At 37.1% G+C, this 26833-nt stretch overlaps 1 protein-coding gene across 37 annotated transcripts in view; it reads right to left on the bottom strand.

Annotated features, from left to right (window-relative positions):
* Positions 1-26833, bottom strand: part of Sorbs2 (sorbin and SH3 domain containing 2) — a 202409-nt gene that overhangs the window by 43563 nt on the left and 132013 nt on the right. For 6 of the 37 annotated variants that reach the window (XM_048791854.1, XM_048791857.1, XM_048791858.1 and 3 more), the window contains 6 exons: positions 22737-22875; positions 19267-19439; positions 14926-14992; positions 14217-14261; positions 11951-12146; positions 9615-9729 (listed from right to left, as the gene is read on the bottom strand). In XM_048791854.1, the coding sequence (XP_048647811.1) occupies positions 9615-9729; positions 11951-12146; positions 14217-14261; positions 14926-14992; positions 19267-19439; positions 22737-22875 (735 nt within the window). Of the gene's footprint in view, positions 1-1095; positions 1180-1854; positions 2014-9614; positions 9730-11950; positions 12147-14216; positions 14262-14925; positions 14993-18481; positions 19192-19266; positions 19440-22736; positions 22876-26183; positions 26652-26833 lie in introns of those variants that run through there. The other 31 variants (XM_048791852.1, XM_048791867.1, XM_048791873.1 and 28 more) reach the window with 16 other exon arrangements.

Below are 26833 nucleotides of genomic sequence, written 5' to 3'. Positions count from 1 at the left end.
ATATATATATAGTGCCTTGCTAAGTTGCTTTAGGACGTCACTAAGTTGCTGAGGCTACCTTTGAACTTGCAATCCTCCTTCCTCAGCCTCCCAAGCTGCTGGGATTATAGGCATGCACCACCATGCCCAGCATACCTCTGATTTTTAATAAAAGTTGTTGGGCAGTGTAATTGGCATGTTCTTTAAGAATTTAAAATTCATGAAACGTGACTGACACATCAAATGCATTGCTGTTGGAAAATACTTTTCCCAAATAAAACTTGATTTACTACAGGGAGTTATTTAAAGCTTAAACTAACTCTATTCCTATAAAGCCCAAGGGTGGGGGGGGCATCCTTGGGTGGGAGTTTAGGGAATAGCAACATAGCAGCAGATTTCACTAGCAACACTGGACATCAAGGTTAACAGGGTTTCTTAATTTTTTTCTTTTCTCACATTCCTTTCAGTAGGTATTTTATAGTGGGCATATTCTGGTCATATATTAGAGTGGGCACTACCCAGAGACTTTTAGTTGCTGTTGTTTGACAGGCCTGGTTTTAACTTCTGGTTCTGCAATTTAGTATTTTGTGCAAAATTTTAACCTTTCTGTTCCTATTTTCTTCTTATTATGGGGCATCAGAAAGATTCATGGATTAATGAGTACAGCCAGCTCTCCAGGGACTTGGTGATTCCTCAGCAAATGGGATCTACACAATAGTTGTTGTTATTATTATTATAATTGCCAACATGGTCTTGTTTGAACTAGATCAAAGTGAACTGTAAATGAGTACAAATCCATACAGCTGTAATAATTGCCTAAATATTCCAGAACAGAAAAATCTTCAGCATATTAAATTTGCAATTAATTAGATACAAGATAATCCTGATGCATGATTTGGAAAAACCATACAGCAAGTGTCTGAGGGCCTTAGCCATTTTGGTACAGAAGTAATGTGGACTAAGTTCCACCGCATTTGTATATATATTGTGCATTCAGTTTTTTTTGTTGTTGTTGTTCTCTAAACGAAACCTCTCTCTTCCAATAAAGGTACGTTTTAAAATAAATCAAACAACATTTCTCCTATTTATCTTATAGTAAAGGCTAACCTCACTTACCGGGCGTCCAAACTCCAGTTCTGAAAAGAATTTATACCAGGGCTCATTTTCTAAATCTATGTCATCTGGATTTATGCGATCAGTCTAGAGCAGACGTGAAGGAAAAGGGAAGGAAAAGGCACACTGAGCGAAGTGAGGGAAATGCTGTGTGGTATGAAAAACACGCGCGCATTCACACGCCAACATGCACCAACTCTCATCCAACAAACCTCAGCAGGAGAGAACGGAGGAAGTAAAGTAAAATGAATAAAACCAGGATATGAAGATGAGCCGTCAAGGTCCCTGGCTATTGCCCCTGGCCAAGGTTTCTAATTCTCTCCTTAGTTCCTTGCACAAACCATGGAAAACTCGCTATGGAAGCATGGAGAGCACACCCCAGTCTTAAAATAGGCTCAAGAGAGGCACCAAATGGCTCTTCTGAGGCTGGTCACATCATTGTCACTGGCCTCTTGGTGACTAGCAGCCCCAGGGTCTGAAGTCTGCAGACAATTCCCCCAGGTGCAGGCATCTGGAGAGGCTGGGACAGGGGCAGGGAAGAGGAGAAGAGATAGGAGGTGCGGGGAGGAGTAAGAGGTGCTGGGAAGCGGTTAGGGGGTTTTTTGGCAGGAAGAATCCAGGGCTAGGTGACAAGGAAGAGGGGCAGCCGGGGGAGGTGTGAGTAGCCAGCTTCTGACTTGGCCTTCTTAGCCTCTGGAGAACAGGGCTCCTCCTGAGCTTCCCCACGAGCATTAGAAAACTTAAAAGAAGGAAGGAGCTCACCCGGATGGGAGAGAGAGCTGGGGCGCATGAGTTTGGCGCGGGGATGGCGCTCCTGGGCGGAGGGGAGGGGCTACGCGTTACTTCTCCGTAGGGTGAGGTGGAAAGAGGCTTCCGGCCAGGTTCCCTTGGAACAGGTGTCGGAGATGTTGGGAGAGGGGGCTGTAAGAAAGAGGGGGTGAAGGAGACACTGATTCATTACATAGGGCTTCTCTATGAACCCACAGGACGCGGGTCAGTGCGTGTTGTGTGCTGTGTTAGGCTGGGGAGGAAACCTATCAGAAGGTTCAAAGGCTCCAGTGGGGGTCGAGGACCAGAGACCCTTGGAATAGTCTGACTTACTGCAAAAATGTAAAGATCGGGAGTGGGCAGTGAAGACAGATGGCGTGTTTTGAGCCACCCCAAGATTCCCTTTCCTCCTGCATACTTTGAGCTACAGGAAAGGCTCTGGGTGGAGCCAGGTTTCCCCAAGTAGGTGCTGTGGATGGCTGGTGACGGGGGAGGGAGTGTGGGATGAAATCTCACCTTGGTTTCCTTGCCATTCTAATTTAGAGAAAAGCCAATTTTTATAATTGACTTGCTTCCCTCTGTTGGTTTCAGAACGGTTGTATTTAAGATGGAAAAACTAAGGAGTGTTAACATAAACAGTGGGAGAAAATCCATACAATTACTTAAGTAATAGAAAGCAGACACCCAGCAGTTACTTAGCCCTCTCATACTCAGTGTGTTCAAATAATACTTGCCTGACCAGATTGATTCAGGATGTTCCTTTTTAAAATTAAAATTGGGTATTTAAAGTACTACAGGGGCCTTACTACTTCTTTGATAATTATCACACGACACCAGTTAAATATGGTATAGTTGAAGAGTGCAGTATATTAAGTGAGAAAAAAATTCCTAAGAAAAATTATTTGGTAACCGTGGCCAGGAGAAGAGCTGAGACTCCCAAGACATATTCCAGAAGGCCCTTAAGCACTCACTGGTCCAAAGCCAATTCCATATAATTTTCTTACAATTCTTAAAGGAGCTCAAGGATTTCCACTGAATAGTTACAACTCAGTCTTGAAAGAAATATTCTGTATCTTTTATAATTTTGAGGGTTTTGAAATAGTCCATATTCCAACAAAAACCTCTATTTTACATGAACTCATTTTAGTGTTTTATTGACTTGTTGCATTTGTAACAGTTTTTTAAATCCTATGTAATGAATAGCCCTATGTAATGATTCAGTCTATATTGAATAATATACACTCAAAGTGTTTTTGTGTTGTGGTTTTGTTTCAATATTTATAGTAAAAGGTTGTAATAATAACTACACATGATGATGAAAAAGTTTGAGACATCATAACAAAAATAGTGCAAGGACCCAAGTTATCCAATACATGCAGAGATCATAATTACAAAGACTGTTTAATAACCCTAGGAAATGTATGTGATAAGTGATGAAAAAAATGTAACATGTACTTGTGCAGTAGTTATTATGACACCCAAAAGCTGGCATTGGATGATTACAGTAAAAAAAAAATGCACATATACAGAAGACCACACTGGTGTTCTGGTATTGAAGCTGTTTGTTTTTTCTTTTTTCAAATGTCATTTTGCTTTGTTGTTATTTTTGCAATATATAAAAGTATGAGAGAATATCCTATGGTGTATGGGAAAATGCTGCAGAACTCTTAAGACATTTTCCCTAATTTATGCCACTATTATATTGGGTTTACACTTCAGAAGTAACAGTGAAACTGGAAGAAAGAAAACATTCTTGTAACTACTTTGCCCTTTTCTGTTTAATAAAGAAATTTGATTCAGTAGTTCCAAAAATATTAAGATTTTGCTATTACTAAAATATTATTTCTTCAAGTTATTATCTAGAACATTATAGATACAAAATATAATTTATCATAGAAAGGTTTTTCTGGAATTGAGTTTCTGATAAATTGACATTCAAGAGAATTTTTCAGTAATTTTTCTTCAGTTTAGAGAGGCATACTAGTTCTCCCATAGGAAACTAATCTCTGATTATTTCAAACTTTATAGTTACTATAGTTAGATAGTAGTTATCTTGATTTTATTACGTTTTCTTTCAAGTACAGTATTTTGTTTGCTAAGAGGAGATAGAAATAACTTCCATTAGAGGAAATAAATTTGCCTAAAGAGCATGAACAGCAGAGGGCAGCACATTTACTAGCTACATTAAGTATAATTTCACTTTGACTTCAACTTCAAGAAAATATATAAAAAATAGATAAACTAAGTTCTCATTTTATGCTGGGAGCAATGGCACATGCCTAAAACCCCAGCTACTGGAGAGGCTGAGGTAGGAGGAGCACAAATTCCAGGCTACTCTAGACACTTAGTGAGACCCTGACTCAAAAAATAGATAAGTAAATAAATAAAATAAAGAAAAAAGGAAATATGTTTTTATGGTAGAATATAGAAAAGGGAGCAGAATATCTATCATTTGGTACCATATCTTATAATGGCAATGTCCCATTAATTATGATTTTTTCCCTATTAAAAATACAATTTATAATCTCAATGGGCAATGATCTAGACTTTATGCCAGTAGACATTAGCAGAAAAAACACACAAAACAATAACACTGGTAGTCTTCAGTAACTTTGGCGTATAAAGAAAGGCACACACCTGAGTAGAGCCTTTGTGTGAAATAAAATGTAAGTGGCAGAACTAGAATTTTCTCTTTGCTGTGGTTGACCTATTGAATCGCCTTAGTTACATAACAATTAAACGCATTGTGTAGCGATTGCTAAGATTGCTAAGGTACATACAAATCTCACAATAATCAGCGGCGTGTATACAGATGGTCAGCTAACAAAAATATATGAAAGCTAATCATCTCCCTCATTCAACTTTCCTCCTATAACAGAGTTATTTTAGGAAGTATGGTCATGCTTCATTCTAATTGCTCATAAAAGGCAGAAGAGCAGAGATAACTGATATGATCTTTCTAACCCTCTTTTTAAGATCCCAGCAAACCTCTGCTTAATACAAGCTTTATGTCACCAGTGTAAGAGGAAATACTTAAGAAAAGCTATAACTATAAATCACACATCATCCTTATTTAAAAGCTAACAAGGGTGAACAATTTTTACAGTTTAAAAGCATTTAGCTGCTTTTGTGGCTACAGAAATTTCACAGTTCTCAGTCTTCTGAGGCATATACTTGCTTTATGTTGCTCCAAACAGAAAGAAGTGTTGATGCATTTTTTTCTTGAGAATTTATGCTCATTAACTTGTAAGCTTCAAAGCACTGGCTGTTAAGTATTATATTTACTGTAGATCCATAATAAATAATGAATGCTATACACATTGCTAGTTGGAATAATTCTTTATGGTTCAAACCATTAGATAAAACTTCCAAAATTTTTATACATTTATCTCCGAGTGGCAACTTTTGTTGATAAAGAAGCTCATGTTCATTCATGGTTTAAATCAAATTTCCACTCTGTATAGTGATTTCAATGCTTATTTCCTTTGGCTTTTCTTATTATGTGTAGGTTTAGTGATTTTAGGGAAAAGGGCATCTTCATATTGTTTTTTATTTTATTAAATGTACAGAGGTCCTGATCAAACGCCTTTTAAAATGAAAAAAAATTAACATGGCTCATCTACAAGTATATTCAATTAAGATGAGACATAAAGTTTTATTAATATAATCCTGATAGCGAGTTCCTGTGATTGCCTCTTGGAATAAATAATTGTGGAAATATGGTTCTGATTCACAGATCAAGTCAATTAAAGATGACTTCAACTGGTGATTGCAGTCTTTTTCTAGATATCAAACATTAGGCCCATTTAGTCAACATTTCTAAATTTATAGTCAAATGAATATTTATGAGCTTCAGAAAAGTGCATTTACTTTTGCTTTCCGGTTGAACAGCATAAATGCATATGCCACTGATTCCTAAGGAAGAAGAAGGTCTTTTTGCCAGGGTTTGGGAAGGACTTTTGTTCAAACAGTATTGCCCCCTCTGCCTCCTTTGTATCCCAGAGAATCATGGAATTAGTGAGCCATAGTTACTAATAGCTGGGTAGAATCCCTCCTGCATGTCTTGATGGTGACTCACTGGGCCTTTTGTCACTAGAAATGTGTGGCATTCAAAGATAAGCAACAGAACCAAGATTCAGTCTCTCCCTAATTTTACACTAACTGCAAGGGCAAAACCTTCATTCATTCACTTAGTAATTTGGTGAGTTATTCACCCACACCTACCATATGTCAAGCATTGTTAGGTGTGGGAGATAGGATGCTGCACCAGACATGGTTCCTGCCTTCAAGGTGCTTGAAGTTGAGAGAGGGACACAGACAAGTAAACAGGCCATGACAGTTCTGTGTGATATGGGCCATGGAGGTGGGAGTCTGCAGGTACCAGCAGGGAGAGTTTTAAACCTAGAATTGAGAAGGGACAATTACCTGGAGTCAGTGTGACTATACTAAGACACAGGATGAAAATTTCTATGTGAAGGAAGAGGTATGAGGAGAGGTTTCTGGGCAGAGGAAATAGCCTGTGTAAATGAGGAGGTTGAAAGCTCCCCATGTAGTTGGAACCCAGTAGTAGGGTGGGTGGGGAGAGATGAGGCTGCAGAGGATGCTGGGACTACGTCACACAATGTGTGTGTGTGTGTTGTGTAAATTATGTTAAAGGATTTGGATTTTGAATGAAGGACAACAGAGAGCCAGGAAAAAATTTTTGAGCAGGATATTTTATAAAGATTTTCTAAATATTGCTCTAGTTGTGGTGTGGAGATTAGGTTGGAGAATTAGGGAAATGGATCTTTAGGTGGCTGTTACCTGGTCCAGGCAATGACAGGATCAAGTGTAATTCAGGCAATGAACAAGTATGGACCTGAAGAGAAAAGTGACAATGGTATCTCTCATTGTGATCAGGATCTTGAGTTCATTGGGAGAGAGGGGATTTGAGTTGACATTTGAGAAAACTGAGCAGATGGAGAGGTCCTCCTAGAATTCAAAAAAGCAACAGAGAAGTGCCTGACTATTGTGTATGGTTTTTAAAAATTAAAAACGAGAAGAGCAAAGAAATGCTTTCAAACCGTCTTGGGGTAAAAAGACAGGAAGGTCATCCCTAATAGCTTCAAACCCCTTTGTGCTGTCCGTTTGTCTTACATCACTCTTATTTAGCAAGCTTGTACTGTGTCCTCTACATCTGTGTGTTCAAGACACTTAGAATGTTCTGCAAACAAGATTGATATGTAGTACCACTACCCTTAGGCCTTTGTTCCCCCACCTCCCCAGGTTATAGAGGACTGGAATGGATTCAGGATTGATGTTGTGGTCGTTGGAAGGGAGAATAGACTAGTCCTATAACACAGTGCCTGACTAAAATGATACATATGACTTGCTCAAGTCATTTGGCATAACACTAGCTCCCAATAAATTTGTTTAGGAAGGATTAAAATTTTGCTCCATAGAGCCATTCTCATTTCCTTCAATGTTTCTAGGTTCCTTTCACTTATCTTTTCCTATCCATACCCAAATCTCTGACAACACTCATGGCTCTAGAACTTTCTATCTTTTTAGGACCAATTAAGTATTGGGTCATAATTACTCAGGGCCCAGGTTTCTGGCAAAGTAAATAAAATATACTAACTTATTATAAATCAGTCAATAAACTTAATTTATACCTGCAAAATTATCAAATAGACTTAGGTGGTAGTTGAGTCCCAGCTAAACGTTTCCCATTCAGCTAATCTAATACAGTAGTGATCAAGTGCACCAGGCATGAGTGCACCCACCAGCTAAGTTAGTTAATATTGCCAGTCTCTTTGTCCATAAAATGTGAATTCCACACATCTGCTTCTTAGGGTTGTTGGGGACATTACATGAGATAAGGCATAAATAACTAATTATAGAAGCATGACACATAGTAAGTGCTCAGTAAAGATTTGCAATGACTGTTTTGGTTGTTGCTATTATTATTGCTACTTTACAACAAGGAGTCTTTAAAGCTTTAACCTAAAGACTTGAGTAATGTAGGAATTTGAGTCACAAAAATAGGGCCCATGAATGAGCTTTAGGTGGGCACAGGGAGGATTTTTAGGTGTGCCATTGAAGAGGTTGCTTATTGGCACAAATACAGATCTAATCGTGTATATATACTCAATGAGAGACTTAAAGCTCCTTAAGGCAGAGACACTGTCTTGTTCCCCATTATGTCCCTATCACCCAATATAAAGTCTGGCACATAATTGGTGCTTATCCAGTTTTCTTGAATGAGTAAACCATAGCAATATCCTGATGGGAAAACTTCTGAAGTTGACTCTGTTTTCTGACACTCTAGCTACGAAAGCATTTCAATACAATTACAACATCCACCATCCTAGGAGTCTTATAATTATTAGAATGATTATTAAAGTTTTGCTATTCATATCTAAATATGATATTTTCAATTTCATGGAGTTGTAACATTCTGTTTCACTTAATTCTCATTCTGGGAAATTTTAAACTACCTCGATATTCAATCATATAACGAAGAAAATGGGTTATAAGTTCGTAAAATGGAGTCTGCGAAACAGTGATGTTCCTTTTTTCTTTTAGTTTTTTTGTTACTCAAAAACATATGAGTTGTTTGAAGAGAGCCACAGGAGACTTAGATAAATGTCTGTTTGAATTATATGATTATAAGGTTTTGAACATGCTTCTTAAAAACACCACCACTAATACAGGGTTTCCCAAACTAAAATCAAGGACACTTAGGTTGGGTGTGGTGAGGCAAGGGTTTCCAATTAAATTTCAGGGCTGGCTTTGCCTTCTAGTCTATATAATAGTGTGTTTTCTTAGTTTCTCTTGGGGGAGCTAATAAAACTTTCTTTTTCCTGTTCACTGATCCCAAAATTCTTTTAAGGCAAGGACGAAGTAAATTGATATTGACATAAAGGGTTTTTCTAGAAGCAGGCTTAGAGATGCAGAGGAATTGCAGAGTTTTAAAGAGATCTTGAGGGTGCTGATCTCTGAGTGGAAGAAAAGGAGAAATAAAAAAGGAGATTGGGGAGAGCAAAAATCCAGGGGACCAGGGAAGAACCTATTTGTTAACTTTAACTCGCACTTAGAAGAAGCAAAGCATTTTTCTCAGGTTTACATATCTTTTTGTTTGCATATCCTTAAAATCAATAATTAGAAAAAATATTGCAAAATGAAATAGCCTTGATCCTAGAATGACAATCAATCAGGATGCTTGAGGGTTAGTAACCTGAGAGGGATTTAATAAAAATCAAGTAAGTAACTTGTTATAAAAAGGGCATTTAGAAAATTTCCCCTTAAATTAAAGAAATATTAAGAAACCATTAAGGAAGGCAAAGAATGAACCTTCCTGTGTCTGCATATATTAGGGAGATTAATTAATGATTTTTCTCATTGGCAACCTAGAATAGAAATTACATGTTGTGTTTATGAGTGTTTTGTTTTTTAATTAAATTTAGGTTCATGACTAAGCACAGAGTAGCTATGCTAATGAATCTAGCATATGTGTGTACATGGATACATTAATTATATAAATAATTGGATACATATTAAAAGTATATATAATAAATAGCTATGATTATTAAAGTGTACCAATTCTAAGACGAGATGCACAGATCATGAAACAAAATAAACATAATTTCTAAATAATGCCAATAAATAAACTATCTTCATGACAAAAATCACTAAACGATGTGCAATTCAGGTTTATTTGGGAACCCTGGCAGCTTACTGAGCGGGCATTCTGATTTATGAGAAGTGCTTACTGGTCTCTCATGCTGCAAAATTGATGACTTCCCAGGTTCATATTCAAAAATACTCCTTGGCTCAGACCGAAATTTTCTGGTATCCACTTTTCTGTCTGGAGGATCCCAGTCATGCCTAGAAATAAACAACAAATCACACACTAAAATAATCCTGTATGCTTAAAGCAGCTGTACACAAACTATTTGCTCTCTGTTTTCAAAGTTAATTTTAGCAGAGATTTAAAAAAAAATCTCAGGACAAAAAGTTAATTTATGAAAATAGCACATATTGTATATTTTGCTTGACATAAATGATTTAAGGAAAGTCATTCTTTTTATATTATATTTCCTGTGTTTTTTTTTTTTTTTTTCATATGGGACTATCCCACTGCTGGTTCAAAAACTCACATGAGGGGCTTATGGACACACAGACAATGACATGCTAGTAAACTCATGGGTCAGTAATGACAGCTGTGTATGTTTGAGTTTAAAGAATACGACAGGAGGTAAGTGGCAATATAGGCTCTGTGAAGCTATGAGAGTTTAACCCACCACTCGGTGACTAGGTGTCCTCCATCCAAAGTGATAAGGAGTAGCACACACACCATATTTGATTCTATTTCTTACAAGTGGTAGAAGAGTTTGTGAGGAGTTCAACAGAAGCACTTGGGTTGGCATACACAGAAACATGCAGAGTGGCATGGGAGACCCCTTTTGGTGTCAGCCTTGATAAACTAGAGTGCAATATTGATCTCATGGGAATCTACTTTTTTTCCTGAGCTCATACATCATTCAGAGACTGTCACAAAAGGATTTAGCAAGTAAAGCTCCAAGGAAGGACTTTGAAAGTCAAACTGTTTCAGGCAGCTGAGACTAAAGAGGAAGGCATCTTTTAGAGAAGGAAGAAAAATTTGTTGATTATAGATTTCTCAGGAAAAAGGATTTTCTGACTTTAGATTAGGGAAATTCTGACTCCATAGATGGGAATAAAATTCTGACTCCAGAGCATATTGGAAATAGTAGTGCTCCAAGAGGGAAACTTAGAGGCAAGTCCTGACAGTCTAGTAAATTGCTGAGCAATAAAAGACCCCTTAAACATTTTCAGTCTTTGTTTCTTCTATAAGACAGAGTAAAATGTGTCTTTTTCTCTTGCAGAGGTGTTTGAGCATTATGAGAAAATACATATAGGAGCCATCTGGAATTTTTAAACAATCATCTTATGTCTTTACTGGGAAATAGTACATTTAAATCTGAGTTAGTTTTGGTCATTTCTGATAGCAAAGACACTATTTTGTGTCTAAATGATTATTTTTCAGTGTTAAGACATCACACTTTCTAAACACATAATTCATAAGAGATCGATATTAAAATGAGAATTCCTTCACATGTGACTTGTGTCCATTTTTGTGACATCATGTACCCTATAAGGATCAGTAATTATTGTCAATGGGGTATTGAATATAAACTTTCTTAAAGGGTTTTGATAGATGATGCTTAATAACCAGTATTAATAAAGACTAATTCTTGTATCCTTACTTGTTCATTGCCAGCATAGGCTTTGGATTTAAGCAGAGCTGACTTTGAATCCTGGCTTTGATATACTAGCTGCATGAGCTGAGCAAGTTTCTGCAATTTTCAAATTAGTTGTCTTTCTCTCTGAAGTAGAAGACATGCCTAGGGATGTTCTCAGAATTAAATGACATAATATGGGAAAAGTGCCTATCTAATGAGTTCCGGATAAAGATCACCTATAATAGGAATATTAGTGTCATAATCCTACTAAAAATGACCTAATGAAAATGTGTTTGTAAATTTTTGTTTGAGTGTGAATACTCTGAATAAAAATATTTCAGTGGAATGAAAATTTAGGATCAGCTCAAAAAAACTGGGGAAAATGAATCATAGACATTTATTAGCTAATTCCTTATTTATGATTAATGAATAATTTCCTCTGGTTTCAAAAAAAGATTTTCTTAAGCTAATATTTCAGATCTGAGGAAACTGAAAATTAACTGTATAGACACTCACCTGCTGTAACAAAGGAAGTCCATATAAATTATTTATATTTATTTATCTCATATATGCACTTATTGGATCAAAAAGTAGAGGCTGTGTCCACTTTACTTGAAGTTTAACTTCATGCATTCGAAAGATCTTTCAAATACATCAGCATGACCCAACAAAATGTTTGCTACAGTCTCCATAGTGGTGGGCCATATGGTTTATGTAGGGACTAATAAGATGTACATATGTTCTCCCTGCAAGACAAGCACTGATTCTTCTACTGAATGCCATGGAGCTTTATTTTGTATTCTAAGCTAGGTATAGGCCTCTTTGTGGGATGGGGAATGCCTTACTTTTCTGTTGAAGACCGATCTCTTGGTCGGAGCGGTGGGACCGGAGGTGGAACATGTGGGGGAGGAACCGGAGAGGATGCATCCTTAAAGGCATCGGTGCCGGTGCCGTTGTCAGAGTGGCTTTTGGAAAGAGGTCTGTAGGTCTGGGTCTTTGCAGCAGGATGTGACTGAGTGCTGTAGGATGGGTGGTACAGACCTACCATGAATAAAACAAAAACAAAAACAAAAGCAACATTTAAAAAAGCATGAAGTTGTTCATGCCTTTCAACATACCCAATGATTTTAAAAACTATTATCCACAAACATATTCATAATGCACACATAAGACGGTATGTCATGTATCACTTTGTAATATTATCAACTTAGTAATCATTATTTATTATTTATTAACTTACTACCTATACATTCACTGATGACAGTAAATCTTCATCAATTATTTTGGAATTAGTAACCATTCAGACTGTTAATAAGAAAAAAACTTACAGGCACTCAGCAAATTTTCTCGTCGATCATAGGCTAATAACATCGGTAAGGTTTCAGAAGAAGATTAAAAAATTTTTAGAGCTATTTCCAAATATCTGCTGATAATTTAAAAACTGTGCTTTACATATGACAATTAATATGTTAATTGCAATCAAACAAAACCCTGAACAAGCTCTATCCATACGATGCTATGTGAGGCACAAGGGAACATAAACACTCAATAAGCTTCTAGTAAATTTGAGGAATGAGGTAAATGTTCAGTAAGCTTCTAGTACATCTGAGGAAATGAGGCACAAATAGAATTATTACTGAAAATAATTGGTAACATTTAATAAAGACCAAATGAGGAAAATATACTAAGAATTAAAGGATATTATAAAATGGTAGATGGGTCAGAGATGCTATCATAAAACCCAAGGGACTAGTCATCCCTGAAGGATTACTTTGGGTGGACAGAAGAGGGTATCAGGGATAAGTACAGGACAAAGAGAAGAGGGATGCGGGATTAGTAAAAAGGGAGAAGACTAGTTGCAGTTGCTGTTTCTACTGATTAAACGATAAAACTTATAGGAATTCTGGCTTTCCCTGCACTAATTACTCATGGAACATCACCTTCAATATTTAAAAAAAATCACAAGAATTCTGAAGTTCCACAACTGCAATATTTCGGGGTAAGTTTATTTGCATTCATCTGTTCCTCCCGAAGATCCATGCAAATTTCTGTGACAAATGTAAAGAGACAACATCCACACTTACAGTTTTGCCTCAGTTCTACAGTCAGACTTCAACTTTTGAGCTAAATAAAGGAGGTAAGTTTGGTGTACTGGTAACTGGAAATAAAGATGGAGGGGAATATCTTAATGGATTTCCCGTTATAATTTGAGGGAGCCAGGACCTAAAACCAGAGATTAGTAGCTAGCTAAGCTTGCTTTACTCATTTTCCCTCTATTTGTCTTTGGAAACTAGTAGCAAAATACCTAATGCTTTTAGGGCATGAATGCTGGTTCTTCAGGGGTCAAGGAGGAGAGAGCCTCACACAGTTCTGCTGCCAGGCTGGCTAAAGGACCCCTAAATGAGAACAAAGCTGATGAACAGTCCTGAGCCTGTGGCTGGGCAGGCAGAGAAGGCCCTTGGTGAAATACCTGATGCAACATTTAGGAAGAAGTGATAAAAGGAACCATTTTTTTTAAGGGTCTCTCACTCCAGCTGAAGACCACTTCACAAGATGCCAGAACACTCAAATACAAGTGGCAGTGCCCCGACTGAAGTTATTCTATCAGGATCAGTGGCAATTCTGAGTTAGAAAAGTGGCCCAGCCAAGTGGGATTTTTCACATCTCTCAATGATTAACTGCATTTTGGAGCAGAAACCTGGACAAGGTCACAAAACACTTTGCTTGATTTGTTTTTTGGGAAGTGTATTTGAAAGATCTTTCCCAATTGTAATCACTCTCTCTGTTGATAAAAGAAGATCTTTATCTTATTTTGTACCCGGTTTGTTCTTTCACCCTGTCCTTCACACTTTGGTTAAACATTCCTGAAACCCAGAATAAACTAACAGTGGGGATGAATGAGACAAAACAGTATTAATTCTCATTTCCATGAGAAAAGATCAATCTTTTTGTTATGCATGCTCTGAAAAAAAGAAATCAAGCAACCTCCTAATTATAGGAACCACAGTGTGGTCAAACAGAGGGACAAAACAAACTGATGGTGTAGTTCTTCCAACATTGTTGAGCATCAAATCGTCATGACAAGCAAGGAAACCCATCGGCCCATCCTACCTGCATTATATGTGTAAGGAGTATTGTACATGTCTGTGTCATCATCTAGAAAATGAAACATAAATATTATGGTAGTACAGATTCTGTCACCATGCCATAACAACACAGCAGAATTTCAGAGAAACATCAGAAATTTGCTAAAAGAGCAATGCGTTTTTCCTAGTTCATAATATCCATTTATGTTTCCAAGTACTGCCTTTTGCTGAGCCTCTCTGGACTGACCTTTCTTATCTTTAATGTATTTGCCTTATGGCCCTCTTCACAGCATGCAAAGCCCATGCCTTGTTCTCACTTCCCTAGGAGGCTTGTTAACTGCAGGGAGCAGGCTCAGCCAGCCCTGCCTACATCACTCTCCTGATAAGGAGCGAGCCCTTGGGGGAGGAGGGAGGAGGGAGGAGGGAGGAAAGAGGAGTCTGTTGAAATAGACAACATGCCCAGTGCAGGATGTGAACAGGGAAGGATGGAGGGAAAAGACCAGAACACCTGGCAGTGTCCAAGGTGCTCCTTCTAAGAGGCTTTCTGGCAGCTTGGGGGTGAGGCAGAGGCACACATCTGTGAGTTGAGGAGTGATAAAAGAACAGGAAGAATGTTGAAAAGAAAGGGGGCATGAGATTCACTAGGGTCTTGACATTTTTGTGTGAATGAAATCATGCGAAGGAGGACTTCCTTCAAACCACAAGGCCCCCAACAGAAAACAGAACGTGCATACCAGGCTTGTGCACCATGTGGATTTGCTTAAACATAGTCTTGTACCAGTCCTTGGGTCGGTCAACTGTCTGTAATAGAGAATATCCGATAGTTAATAGAACTGACCTCAGGTAAACATTGCTTTTCAATGTCTTCATTGCTTGTAGTCTATCTTTTTAGTGGCAATTTCTGTTTAGTTATAAAAATTTTCTGACTCTTCACTATTACTTGGTGGTGATTTTAGCAATTTATCCTGTTATATATGCAAATTATAATTACATTATCCCTCCTTTGAGTTTATACTGAATTGGAGCGTTAGATGCTATGGTTTTATTTGTTCAAATCACAGCTGTGCACTGACTGCATCTAGCTCTTTATATGTGACATTACCTTATTGTACATCAGTAGAAAAGTAAACATATATCTTTATAATCATAACTAAATGTTCTGCTTGACAAGATCTTTATCCCAACTCTTTCAAAGTTACATGGGCAAGAAATTTGACTATTTTGTTTGACACAGTTAGCTAAATAGACCAGATTTTCTAAGACTGTTCTCTTGATTTGGAAAGTTTGGTTAGTACTGCTACAAAAGAATTCTTGTACTTGTTAGCTCGAGCATTGGTTTATATTTTAATATCCTAATTTTTCTTTTGGAAATAGAGTTACCACATTTTTCATCTAGAAATTGAGGGTCCTGTGCCAGATGGCTTTGGCAATGCTGCACTAGTAGATTAACATTAAGGACTACTTGACTTTATTTGCCAATTACCTCTGCATTCTCAACTCTTCCTACAATGGAAAACTGAAGGCAGCTGATTGACTATATAGTCAAATGGCAGCAGCTGGTAGGAAGGACAGTAGTGATAAAACAGGAGACTGGCTTTTATTTGCTGGCTCAAATGGAATAGTTAAACATGTATCTTTTTTTTTTAAGTTATATTTTTTAAAGATGAACACAATATCTTTACTTTATTTTATTTATTTTTAGGTGGTGCTGAGATTGAACCCAGTGCTTCATGTGTGTGAGGCAAGCTCTCTACCGCTGAGCTATAACCCCAACCCCAAACATGTATCTTTTAAAAACTTTATTGCAGTGCTGAGGATGGAGCCCAGGGCCTGGATGTAGGTAGGCAAATGTACCACCTCTGAGCCCAACCCCTGTGCAACATTTAAGGGACTTTTATTTCCATAAAAGATCAACTTCCCTTCCATTAATCTTCATTTCTTTTACAGTATAAGAGCAACAAAAAATAATACATAACTTTGTGCAAAAATATTTTCTAGCCATACTTGGATGCAACCAATGGGAACAACGAAGCCTAATAAGTCAACTAACGTCACTGAAAATGGCAATGTATTTTGACGGACAGGAATATTTTGCTCAATTGTTGGAGGGCCTGTATCAGGCAGGATTTCACAGTTATGCCATCTGCTAGCTTTATATGGTGAGCAAAGAGATGCCAGGCAATGCCCCATCAGTTGGCAAAGGAGAACATGAAACTAGTAAAATGGGATTTTAAAATTCAAGGTCCCTTTCTAGAAGAAGCCCTATAATCCTTTAAAGCTCTCTCTCTTTTTTTTTTTTAACAAATGCCATCATGGAGATTGTCATGCTTCATATTGTAATTATGAAAGTAGATGTCTCCTCAAATCTGAGGAAATTTACTTTTAGAAGTGTCCTTCAAAAACATTTTGCACGAACAGTAATTACCAAGACTTCATTGTGCTGTTGTCATCTATAACCTTGACTGAATAGATTTCAATTTTTCTACTCCTACAGTTTATGAAACATCAGAGTTTCACAATGAATTAACATGCAGCGATTCCCAAAAAGAAAACAGACATATTTTCTACATACCAGTTTATAGTAATTCTGTTCTAATTTTTGCAACTTTCCAGTTCTAAGAAATGGTCAAACAAGTGTTATATTTGAATTAAAAGGAAGAAAATTTTGCATGTCTCTTAACTAGCTGGGCTTAATTACAGGATCTCATGGGGTCTGAGCCCTAGTGATTTTTGTTGTTGTTTTTGAGAATGGCAGTAAAAGGCTGACAGAGACATCCCAGGGCGCAGGAGAGTGGTCAATCTAGAAAGCTCCTTCCCTTCATTAAAGTAACTCAAAAGTAGTGGGTATTGATTCTAGGCTTTCTGGAGCGTCTGGCCCATTTAATAAAATCCTGTTGCCTTGGTATATGTTGGTCATCTGAGACGATACTACGACATGGTGCATTCAGTCAGTACTGCCTTTGGTGTATACACTGGGCAGAAATTTAATATGAAGTAATTTGAGTCTTATAATCATTCCTTTCTACACAGCTGAGAAAGGAAAATACCCTTGGAGATTCTTGGCCTGCTGTGGCTCAGAGATGGCCTGACTCAACATTTATAAACACAGCTATACTTGGGGATGTGCGCTGTAGGCTGCAAAATAGTAAACATGAGTAAGAGAAGTCTTCACAGACCTGGTCCTTCTTGGTAAAGTTTTAAAGGTCTAAGGAGAGAATGATTGTACATAAAATTACGGTTCCTTATAAGGAATTTCTGGATTGCTTATGTTTTATTCTCTATTTTTAGAAGGCAAATGAGCATCACATGTCTAGTGTATGTATTTGCTTATAACTAAGCATGCTTTTGATTTATAGTTGAAAAATAATACATACATTTTAAGATTACTTGATTTTCATTAACCATCAGTTTTTACCTTTAAAATACAAACAATGCAAGGCCTTGCCAGTTAAAAATTATGTCTTATGGATTAAAAGAATGGATCAAATTTGCATGCCCACTGTTACATATCATGTATTGACTTAAAAATCTACCCAGAGGTTTCAGATAAAAGCTTTTGAGTCCAACTTTATAATTACATAGAAAGCAAAGATCTCTTAGTATGTTTATCTACTGTTCCTCAAGGATCAATTAGACAAAACTAACGACACCATCCCTGTCTGACTTGGTATCCTTACATTATTAGGGGGAAAAAAATCAAATTTAACAATTTTGAGTCAGAAATCCTAAAAAGGACACAAATGACCAAACACCACCATCGGAAACATGTAATCATTGTAAGACTGAAAATATTAGTCACAATCCCTGAACTTTTTCTGTTACTTCACTATGACAATCATCAGTTTCAACATAGAATTTTAGGACTTCACAATTCACCACATTCAACAGTCTAGCAATCTAATGAGTCAAAAGCCCCAGTTCCTGCTGTACTGATTTTTTTTTAACTTCAATTAAAACACTGATGCTTATATTAATCAATTTTAACTCTTTTATATCTGTATATCATTTTATGTCTGTATATCATCCATGGACTCCTCATATAATAAATGCAGGTTCAAAAACAGAAGAAAAGCCCCACACTTTAGCTTTTTTTGGAATGCTTCAGTCTTACCACTGATTTCTTCCTGATCTCTTTCCCATTCTTTCTCTCTACCCATTATTGTCTTTGGCTCCCCAGGTTTGCATTCCAGGGAAGCAGCTCTTGGCAACACCCAGCCCTTTATGTGGGCCTGGCCGGCAAACTGTGTGCCTCTGGGGGAGCTCCTTTCTCACACCTCCCCCCAATTTCACCTGCAAAGATGCTGTGGCTCTCATCCTGGTGTCCCCAATCCTCCTTCTCCCCGGCAAGCACAAGCCTCCTCTTCAAGTGGACCTGGTCAGCACGCAGCTGCCTGCCCTGGCTCTCAATAGCTGCCTCTGCTGCTGCTGAGCTTTGCCAGAAGGGGCTGCCCCCGACACACTGAGCAATGCTTTGGCAGAGTTTAAAGACTTAAAAAAAAAAAAAATTCCCAACACTTTCACTTATCATCCCCAGAGAGCTCCCAGCAGGCTCAGTTGACAGGGGACAGACACTCAGATGTGTATTTTTCTTTAGACACTTTTCCCTTTCCATGACATTAGCTCCCTTCACTCCAATCATCTCACCTCCCAGCTCCCAATTCACAGCTCTGCATCTCCTGGTGTTAACACACATCCATTTCAAGAAACAAAATCACTGGTTTATTTGCAATGCATGTGGGAATTCAAGGCAGCCAAAGAATTTGCTTTTTTTTTTCCTTGTTTTTTTCTCTATGGCTCTATCTATCCTTGTTTTCTTTAAAAAAGTTTTATCATTTAATAAAAAAAAAATCACAATTTTCATGACTCTTAATTCAAATGGAAAAACAGGTTGCGTAATTCTCTTCAATGGACAGTTCTCTTTCTCTGCCACACAGCATAATATTCATGAGAACTCAATGGCACAGAGGGCAATCCTCATTATATAAGACCCTAGGAATGCACAAAGCCACGCACAATCCATCCTTTGTAGAGGCTGTGCATAGACCCAGGCAGACGCACACGCTGGCATTTCCTACCGTTCTAATTGCTGTGGGGATTCCGGATTCATCCACTGGCCCGATCCCCGGGTAATGTGGAGCTTTGATGACTGTCACTCTCTTCTCTTCCTCTGAGGATCTGTACAGTGGGATTGAGCTGCTGGTGGTACCGTCCAGAGACTGTGCATGCTGGGAATGGGTCTCTGCAGAATCTGTGCAGAAAATTTGGTGAAATATAATATATTGGATGCAAAAAGATTCAAAATTAATAGTGCCTCTTGTACTTCTGTGCCAATTGTAACATAGAGGTCATATTTCCATGGCTCTGTCTTTTAATTCATTGACTTTGTTTTTGAGCAGCTTGTGGTATAGAGGATATAGTGAAGATGTGCAGTGAATAGGCTATAACATAGAAGACCCCAACATTTATGACATTTGTTGAGTGACTGTTTGACAGCCACTGTTAAGTAAACAGTACATGTACCACCTCGTCTTCCCTTCCAGTAATCTTGAGGGACTATCTTGAGAGGGAGACAACAATCAGTTCTGATGAGGGGGCAGATAAATTCAGTAGTTTTCCTCAAGTCACAATTCATACCAATGTTATTCTTGTGATACCACTGACCACCAATGACAGTGACTTCATAGAAAACCAAGTGAACAAAAAATCACTTTAAAAATTTTTACATCCAAACAGGCATGAATGTTAAAGGTTGGGGGTAACAAAAAATGCTTTAAAATGATTAGTATGAATTGAATTGGGTTTAAATAGCCAATGGCTATAAAAGGCCAAAGCTATAACGTTTTACCACTTGAAGATAGCAATGGTACTGAGGATGTAAATTAGATAAAGCTTGTCAAGAACCTATCTTCCTGTTATCTTTATCAACTTCTAGTGTACTTTCAGAAGCAACCAAAGGGACACACAAGTATTATATTTTCCACTTACTCTGAGTTTGAAAATATGTCCTGCCATTCATCTGGCAAAATTAGCAATAAGACATCCTGTCTTTTATTAATTATTTCAAAATTTTGGTGACTAAGAATGTCACTTTCTTTATACTGTTTATGCCATAGCATGGTAGTTCTGTCACTCAGAAAGTTATTTTATGTGGAAACAGAAGAGCCCTATGTTTCAGGATAGAATTCATTGATATCATTCAGATATACATGTGTGTGGGTAGAAGTACATATATATGTACACACACATATACATACACACATAAATATTATATATAAATGTATTTTTCATGAAAAATTGTATGAACATCATAAGTAAACATTTTAAGAAATTTAACTCATCTTTATAAGGGTAATTGGAGTTAAGGTCTAACATTTATAGCTATTACTATTATTATGAATATTTTCAATTTAGCTTGCAACAGAAAAGCATTTTTAGTACATGTTTTAAAAGAATGGATAAAGCTAAGAATATGAAAGCCAATGAATATGAAATAAATATCTTTTCAAATTCCAAAAAGGACTTGAGAGCATAACCCTGATGCTAGTATTTTAATCATCAATGAATGTTTTTCGAAAAGTTAGTATGTGCAAAGTCCTAACCTAAGCACATGGAATCAACTCTGTCTTTCCCTGTGTTTCTTCAGGTTATACAGACTGTAGCTTATGCAATGGAAGTTAGTTCTTTATTTTATTATTCTTTTATATGGTCCACTTAACTCTTATCTTTGCAATCCCTTGTCCCCAACTAAATATAAAGATTAAACTTATAAATTCTTGTAAATTCTTCTCCTATCACAGCATTGGCCAATTAGAATTTGTTTGATGTTTATAAGAGAAAATTCTTCCCATGTAGTATAGTTAATATGTAAAATCTGCTCATTGATAAGGTCTAAAATCAAAGTCTCTCTCTATTTGAATATTTGTAATTTTTTTGTTTGATGGAATGGTGCTGGTAGGGGGGATAAAACTGTGTTCATTAGGACAAGCAATTGGATAAACAGTCACACTTTGATAATAAGTATTTGGGAAAGTGTTGTGGATATCCAGAATAACTTGTGAAGCTTTACTTTATATATATATATATATATATATATATATATATATATATATATATATATATATATGATGCTATATAGTTCCATTACAAAAATCTAAATATGATGGATTTCTGTTATAATACTAAGTATGGGCTGGTGGTTAAAGGGAAAATTTTTGGCACAGGGAAGTTCTACTTTCTTGTACTCTAAAAGGACATCATTATAAGGTGCACAGATGATCCCCAGGGGTAGCATTAAAGAAGGCACAAGTATGAGTCTTTAATGAGTCCCACAGCTGCATTTGAAGTCTTACAAAGAATTTGTTGACCATGGAAGCTGAGTTCCACCATGTACAGCCTGGATATTGCCATAACATATTTTTTTAGTAAACTAGGGATTATCATGATCTTTCAATATGGAGTCAGTATTGGGAAGGTGGGGTGCTGCCTGTTGTCAGCCAGGGAATAGCAAAGTCCTGTATTCTGGTCACTTTTTCTCTGTTGCTGATTTGCAGTGGCCAGAGGATGTGTCCTCTCCTTTTCTCCTTTCCTGAGAGGCACATGTGGGCATGCTCTCCTCAGCTCCTTCTCTGCTTCTTGCTCTCCTGGAAGTTTTCTCATTTCTCAACATCACAGAAGCTTTTTCAGCCCAAATTCATTTAGTGGTTCAATTTGGTATGTCTTTTAATGTTTGGGGGTTTTAGAAGTATTTATTACATTCTTTTCTAAACCATGCTTTGTATAAGATTTTTTCTTTTTATGGCATAGCATCTTTTTTTTTTTTCTTTCCAGGAGGTTTGAAGAATTTATGAGGCCCACCAAATTATATGCTTAAATATTTTTATGTTTATGTTTTTTTTTTCCTGGAGGAGAGCTATATTTTTCATCTGATCCTTAATCCCCAAAGGGTTAATAACTGTCTTTCTATAAAATTATAGAATCATCATTTAAGAGATCTCTGAAGTTTCCCTTGTTTAGCTTCCTACCACCCCATCCCAAACTGATGGCCTTCCGGTCTTGGTCTGCATGGTAGTTTATTACCGTGTGAACCAGTACTTTATTGTTTTATTACTTTGTGAGACAGCCTGTTCCTTTGTCACACTGTTTTGACTGTTAAACCATTCTTCCTTGTATATAAACCAAAAAGAACATTCTACAGCAAAAGTTCTTCCACAAAGGTAAAATCTGCCTCATGGGAAAGTACTACATTAATTTTTCCTGGGTAGTGTGGACTTTCCTCTCCCCAACTGTATCTTTTCCTTTCTACCTGCCACCTCAAATATCAAATAGCCTTTTTCCAGCCTCAGAGGTAGATGGGATCATGGTCTTGGAAGAGCTGGGTATCTGTTTTGTCTGATGTTGAAACCTCTGCCCTGGTTCCTCCTAGGACAGGTCATTAAAGAGTGGAGTGTTGAAATATCCTGCCTCACTTTGATGCCTTATGTTTTTCTCGTGTGCTTTGTACTTATATTGAAATAGCTGCGGGACTCATGGCGCTCACATCACTTACCAAGGGATCTGCCATGCTGCATGATCATGCTTGAGTTGAGCGAGGCTGGGAGAGAATATGCCGAGGGAGAAAACGGCCGTTGATAGTAACTCATTGGACTCACGGCTCCTCCAGAATTGCCATTCACTGTTATCTGGCTCTGAGGAAAGGGCAGAGGCATCCTGTTATAGCAAACGGTTCCTGTAAACATTTTCTCCTTTACATGACAAGGAAAGGCTTACAACTGCATGACAGTAATCAACTGCCAAGTTCTGATTTATTTCAAAAACTGATGTCATAGGGGCAGGGCACATTTTTTTCAGTCTCTCTCTCTCCATTTTATTTCTGAAAGTCACTCTCCTCTATATCAGAGGGCACAGAAGGTGGCTAGAAAGGATGAAAGCAGTTAGACACTCTGTTCACAGAAGTGCCTAGTGGTATCAACAGGAGTCACTGCTACATAAACATGGAGGGTGCATGTGCTCCTAAAAATCATGACTTAAGTAGTTGTGACTTAAATGGCACATGCAGGATTTGAAATGAATGCTCTGACATAAGGGAAGGGATTGGCTCTCAGATTTAGGAATATCCTCTAGTGAATAAAGGTTTCCAAAGCAAAGTGAATAATCTAAGGAACAACCTATTCTAGAAGAGTCACATACCCAGTAAGGCATCAGAAATACATGTTAAAATACTCACTTTTCCCTACTTCAAACTTCATCTGTTTGATTTATTAACAATTGATTTCAATTAATTTATATATGAGTGTTTTGTATTCCCAAAGGTATCTCAAGATTCTTGTTGAAGATGATCATAGATAGGCTCCTTTTTGAAGTTTTTATACATACAACCTGGTGCTAGCCACATAGTAGACATTTAATAGATACATATTCTAATTGAACTGAATCAGCTTAGTTTTCACAAGTTAAGCTCAGGAATAACAATTCACAGCACATCGATGAGTATTATGGAGATTATGTACTGCATGCAAATAACACAAAACATTAGTAAGATCTTTGAGTTAAAATTGTCTTATAGCTGAATACACACAAACACGCGTATGTACATAAAGACCCATAATTTGCGAGCTTTTACTACTTATTTTAAAACAAAATAAACTTCTATTATACAGGCTTGAAACATAGACGAATAATTACATAGTTACACGATTTCACTTTAAAATAGGTTATGTTTTCAAATGACCTAGAATAAATCTGATTTTATTACTTCATAGCCATAACACATAGATACTAAAATCAATAAACATTTCATTATAAGGATTGCACTTTTAAAATACTTTTTTCAGATGTTAGGAAAATTGCTTTCATATCATAACCAATCATATATTGAGTACCTTCTACCTGGAAAGACCCGGACATTCAATGTGAGGCACAGATCTGATCAAATGTTTCAGAGCCTTTAAGTATCCCTGGGGTGTGATCTGAGGATGTTTTTGATTACTTGCTCAAATCAAGTCTGGTGGATCTTTATAAATATAATCTTAATGCTATTGCTCTAATGTGCTATAATTAATGTTAAAAGTAGGAGATTAATTTTTATTAAAAATCAGTAGGTTGCAGTGGGTTGAGTATCCATTATCCAAATGCTTGGGACCAGATGGATTTTGGAATATTTATATATACGTAATGACGTACCTCAGGGATGGAACCCAAGGCTCAACATGCAATTCATTTTTATTTCTTTCATGCCTTATACACATATGCTGAAAGTAATTTTAAATAATAATTTTAGTGCACCTGCATTTTGACTGTCCTTTCACATGGAGTGAGGTGTAGAATTTTTCCACTTTACTGTGCCATGTCAGTGCTCAATTTTTTTCAGATTTTGAAGCATTTTGGATTTTGGAGTTTTGGGTTAGGGATACTCAACCTGTGTGTTACAAAACTTAAGAAACTGAATCCTATTTTGATGGTTTCAATAATATTCAGGGATTATAAATGAACACTGAACGTAGATTTACTCTTTTATTGTGTTAAACCAATCAAGATTTTAGTAATTAAATAACACTATTAGGATTTTTGAAAATAATTTATAACTATAGTGATTATAATTAATGATGAGGAAAAACATCCCATGAAGAACCTATGAGCAATAAACTGATATTGGAATTCATTTCAATTGCAGTCCCCTCTGTGTACACAAGACCATCTGCATAACTGAAGATCCCAGAGAGTCTTAATAACATACAACTGAAGAGATCAGTACACGAATTGATATGCTCTGGTAGGACATAGACAGCCATACCTGCCAAGCACCTGATAACACAGGCTGGTCCCCTCCTGTGGCAAGGGAGGAATGTTTAGTGGAGTAAGTCCTATAATGTGTTTTAAACACCTTCATTGGATGACTACCAAAACCCATCCAAAAAAAGATGGATGGGATTCATTTTCTGTAATTGCAGAGTCTTAAAAAATATATGGCTTACTAAAACATTTCTCTATGCATGAATGTTGCAGATTTAATGTCCTGGATAGAATATAGAAACTATGTAACATGAATAAAATTTTGTTTATGACAGTGCTCATTTGGAACTTCATTGTAACATTTATTTTAGGAAAATAAATTCCCATTTATTTATTTATTTATTTTCTGCCTAAAGTTATGTGCCTTTGAAATGGAAGCCATTATTTCTACATTATATGCAATTGAAAATTTGTGCCATAAAATTTTGAAGCATTTTAGGCATTCGTTAATAATTTATTAGGAACTGCTTGGCATATGGACACTTTTCAATGACATAGCATGTAGAAAAAATATTTATAGATGGAAGGCAAATATAAATAATGTATTCATAAATTTCTGTACTGGAGTGGCTCAGGAAAAATAATTCCACAACAATCACAGGGCTAAATTTCTGTAATGTTAATTAAGATTATTTACATCATCCATTCCTCAGGGGCAAAAGGGTTAAAAAGATTTGGTTGTTTAGTAAAAGGCAAGTAAGAAGAATTAGCACCACTCAGTCAGTAAGCACTTCTGTGAGAAACAAGGATATTAAACTATTTACATAGGACCATTAATATGAGTCAGTGAAGAAAAATGTCATCTACTAGGTATTAACATTGGATTAAAATTTTTGAAACATTTTAGACTTTTTCTACATTCTAATTATAACAGTATACTTATTTAACTTTCTGAGATAACTCATATTAAGGAAAATCACTGTACAACTCACCAGCCATAACCATATACTAAGCCATAAGTAAACCATTTTGAAGCAATCATAAATAACTCTATAAATTAAGTAAAGAAAATATAAGTAAATTTTATAGCTCAAAGTAATCTTAATGAGGATGACTGTAGTGCATCTCCCTGGCAGATGGTATAGAATTGGTTTACTCATCAACACCTATGTGAAAAAAAAATGTTCAGCTGCATAACAAGATGGCAGACAAGAAATCAGTCTTTGTGAAAAACGGTGGAGGCGAAGGAAGGAAGAATAATTACATGAGTGGTGGCAGGGGTGGTTAAGGTGGTACCATCTGTCACAGCAGACCTCTGACCCCAGGTTGGGGAAGGTGTCTCAGAACAGTCAGTGGTGTCAGGGTTACCCATCTGCAGCTCAGCTAGAATGGATGCGGAGGACTCGCTCTCAGAGCGGGAGGAGTACTCGCCCAGGGAGGAGTCTGTCCTGAGAGAGCCTGGGTCGTGGCTGTGGACAAGGCTTTCAGGAGCTAGGAGAGGGTGTTTATAGGAACAATGTGAAAGGCTCTGGGGCTTAGGCAGGCACGGAGGCCCCAGATCATCAGGTGGCCGTGCTGGGCTGGAGCCTCTATCTGCTGCAAAAGTGACTCCTTTTTGGTTAAAAGGAATGGCAGGAAAAGGGCACGAAGAAGCAGCTTCTGATGTGGTTTGTCTGTGTGTCTGTGAAGCATTTACCTCCAACACACTGGCAGCTAAGTGCTGATTTCCACGCTGAGTTTGAGGAAAAATAATAAGAACAGATATGAATTATCCAATGAACAAAAACATCTCTGTTTGGCAATGGGGCAGAGAAGGCAAAGCATTGGTTTTATTTGCAAGCACTTTAAGAAAATACACTCAGATGTATTAGGTGTCAACCACACAGTACAGAGAAAACATGGAAACATTAAGAA

This window comes from Marmota marmota, unplaced genomic scaffold, assembly GCF_001458135.2.
Source record: "Marmota marmota marmota unplaced genomic scaffold, marMar, whole genome shotgun sequence".
Classification (NCBI taxonomy): Eukaryota; Metazoa; Chordata; class Mammalia; order Rodentia; family Sciuridae; genus Marmota; species Marmota marmota.
The sequence above is the reverse complement of the archived record's forward strand: the minus strand, read 5'-3'. Positions and strand labels throughout refer to the sequence as shown.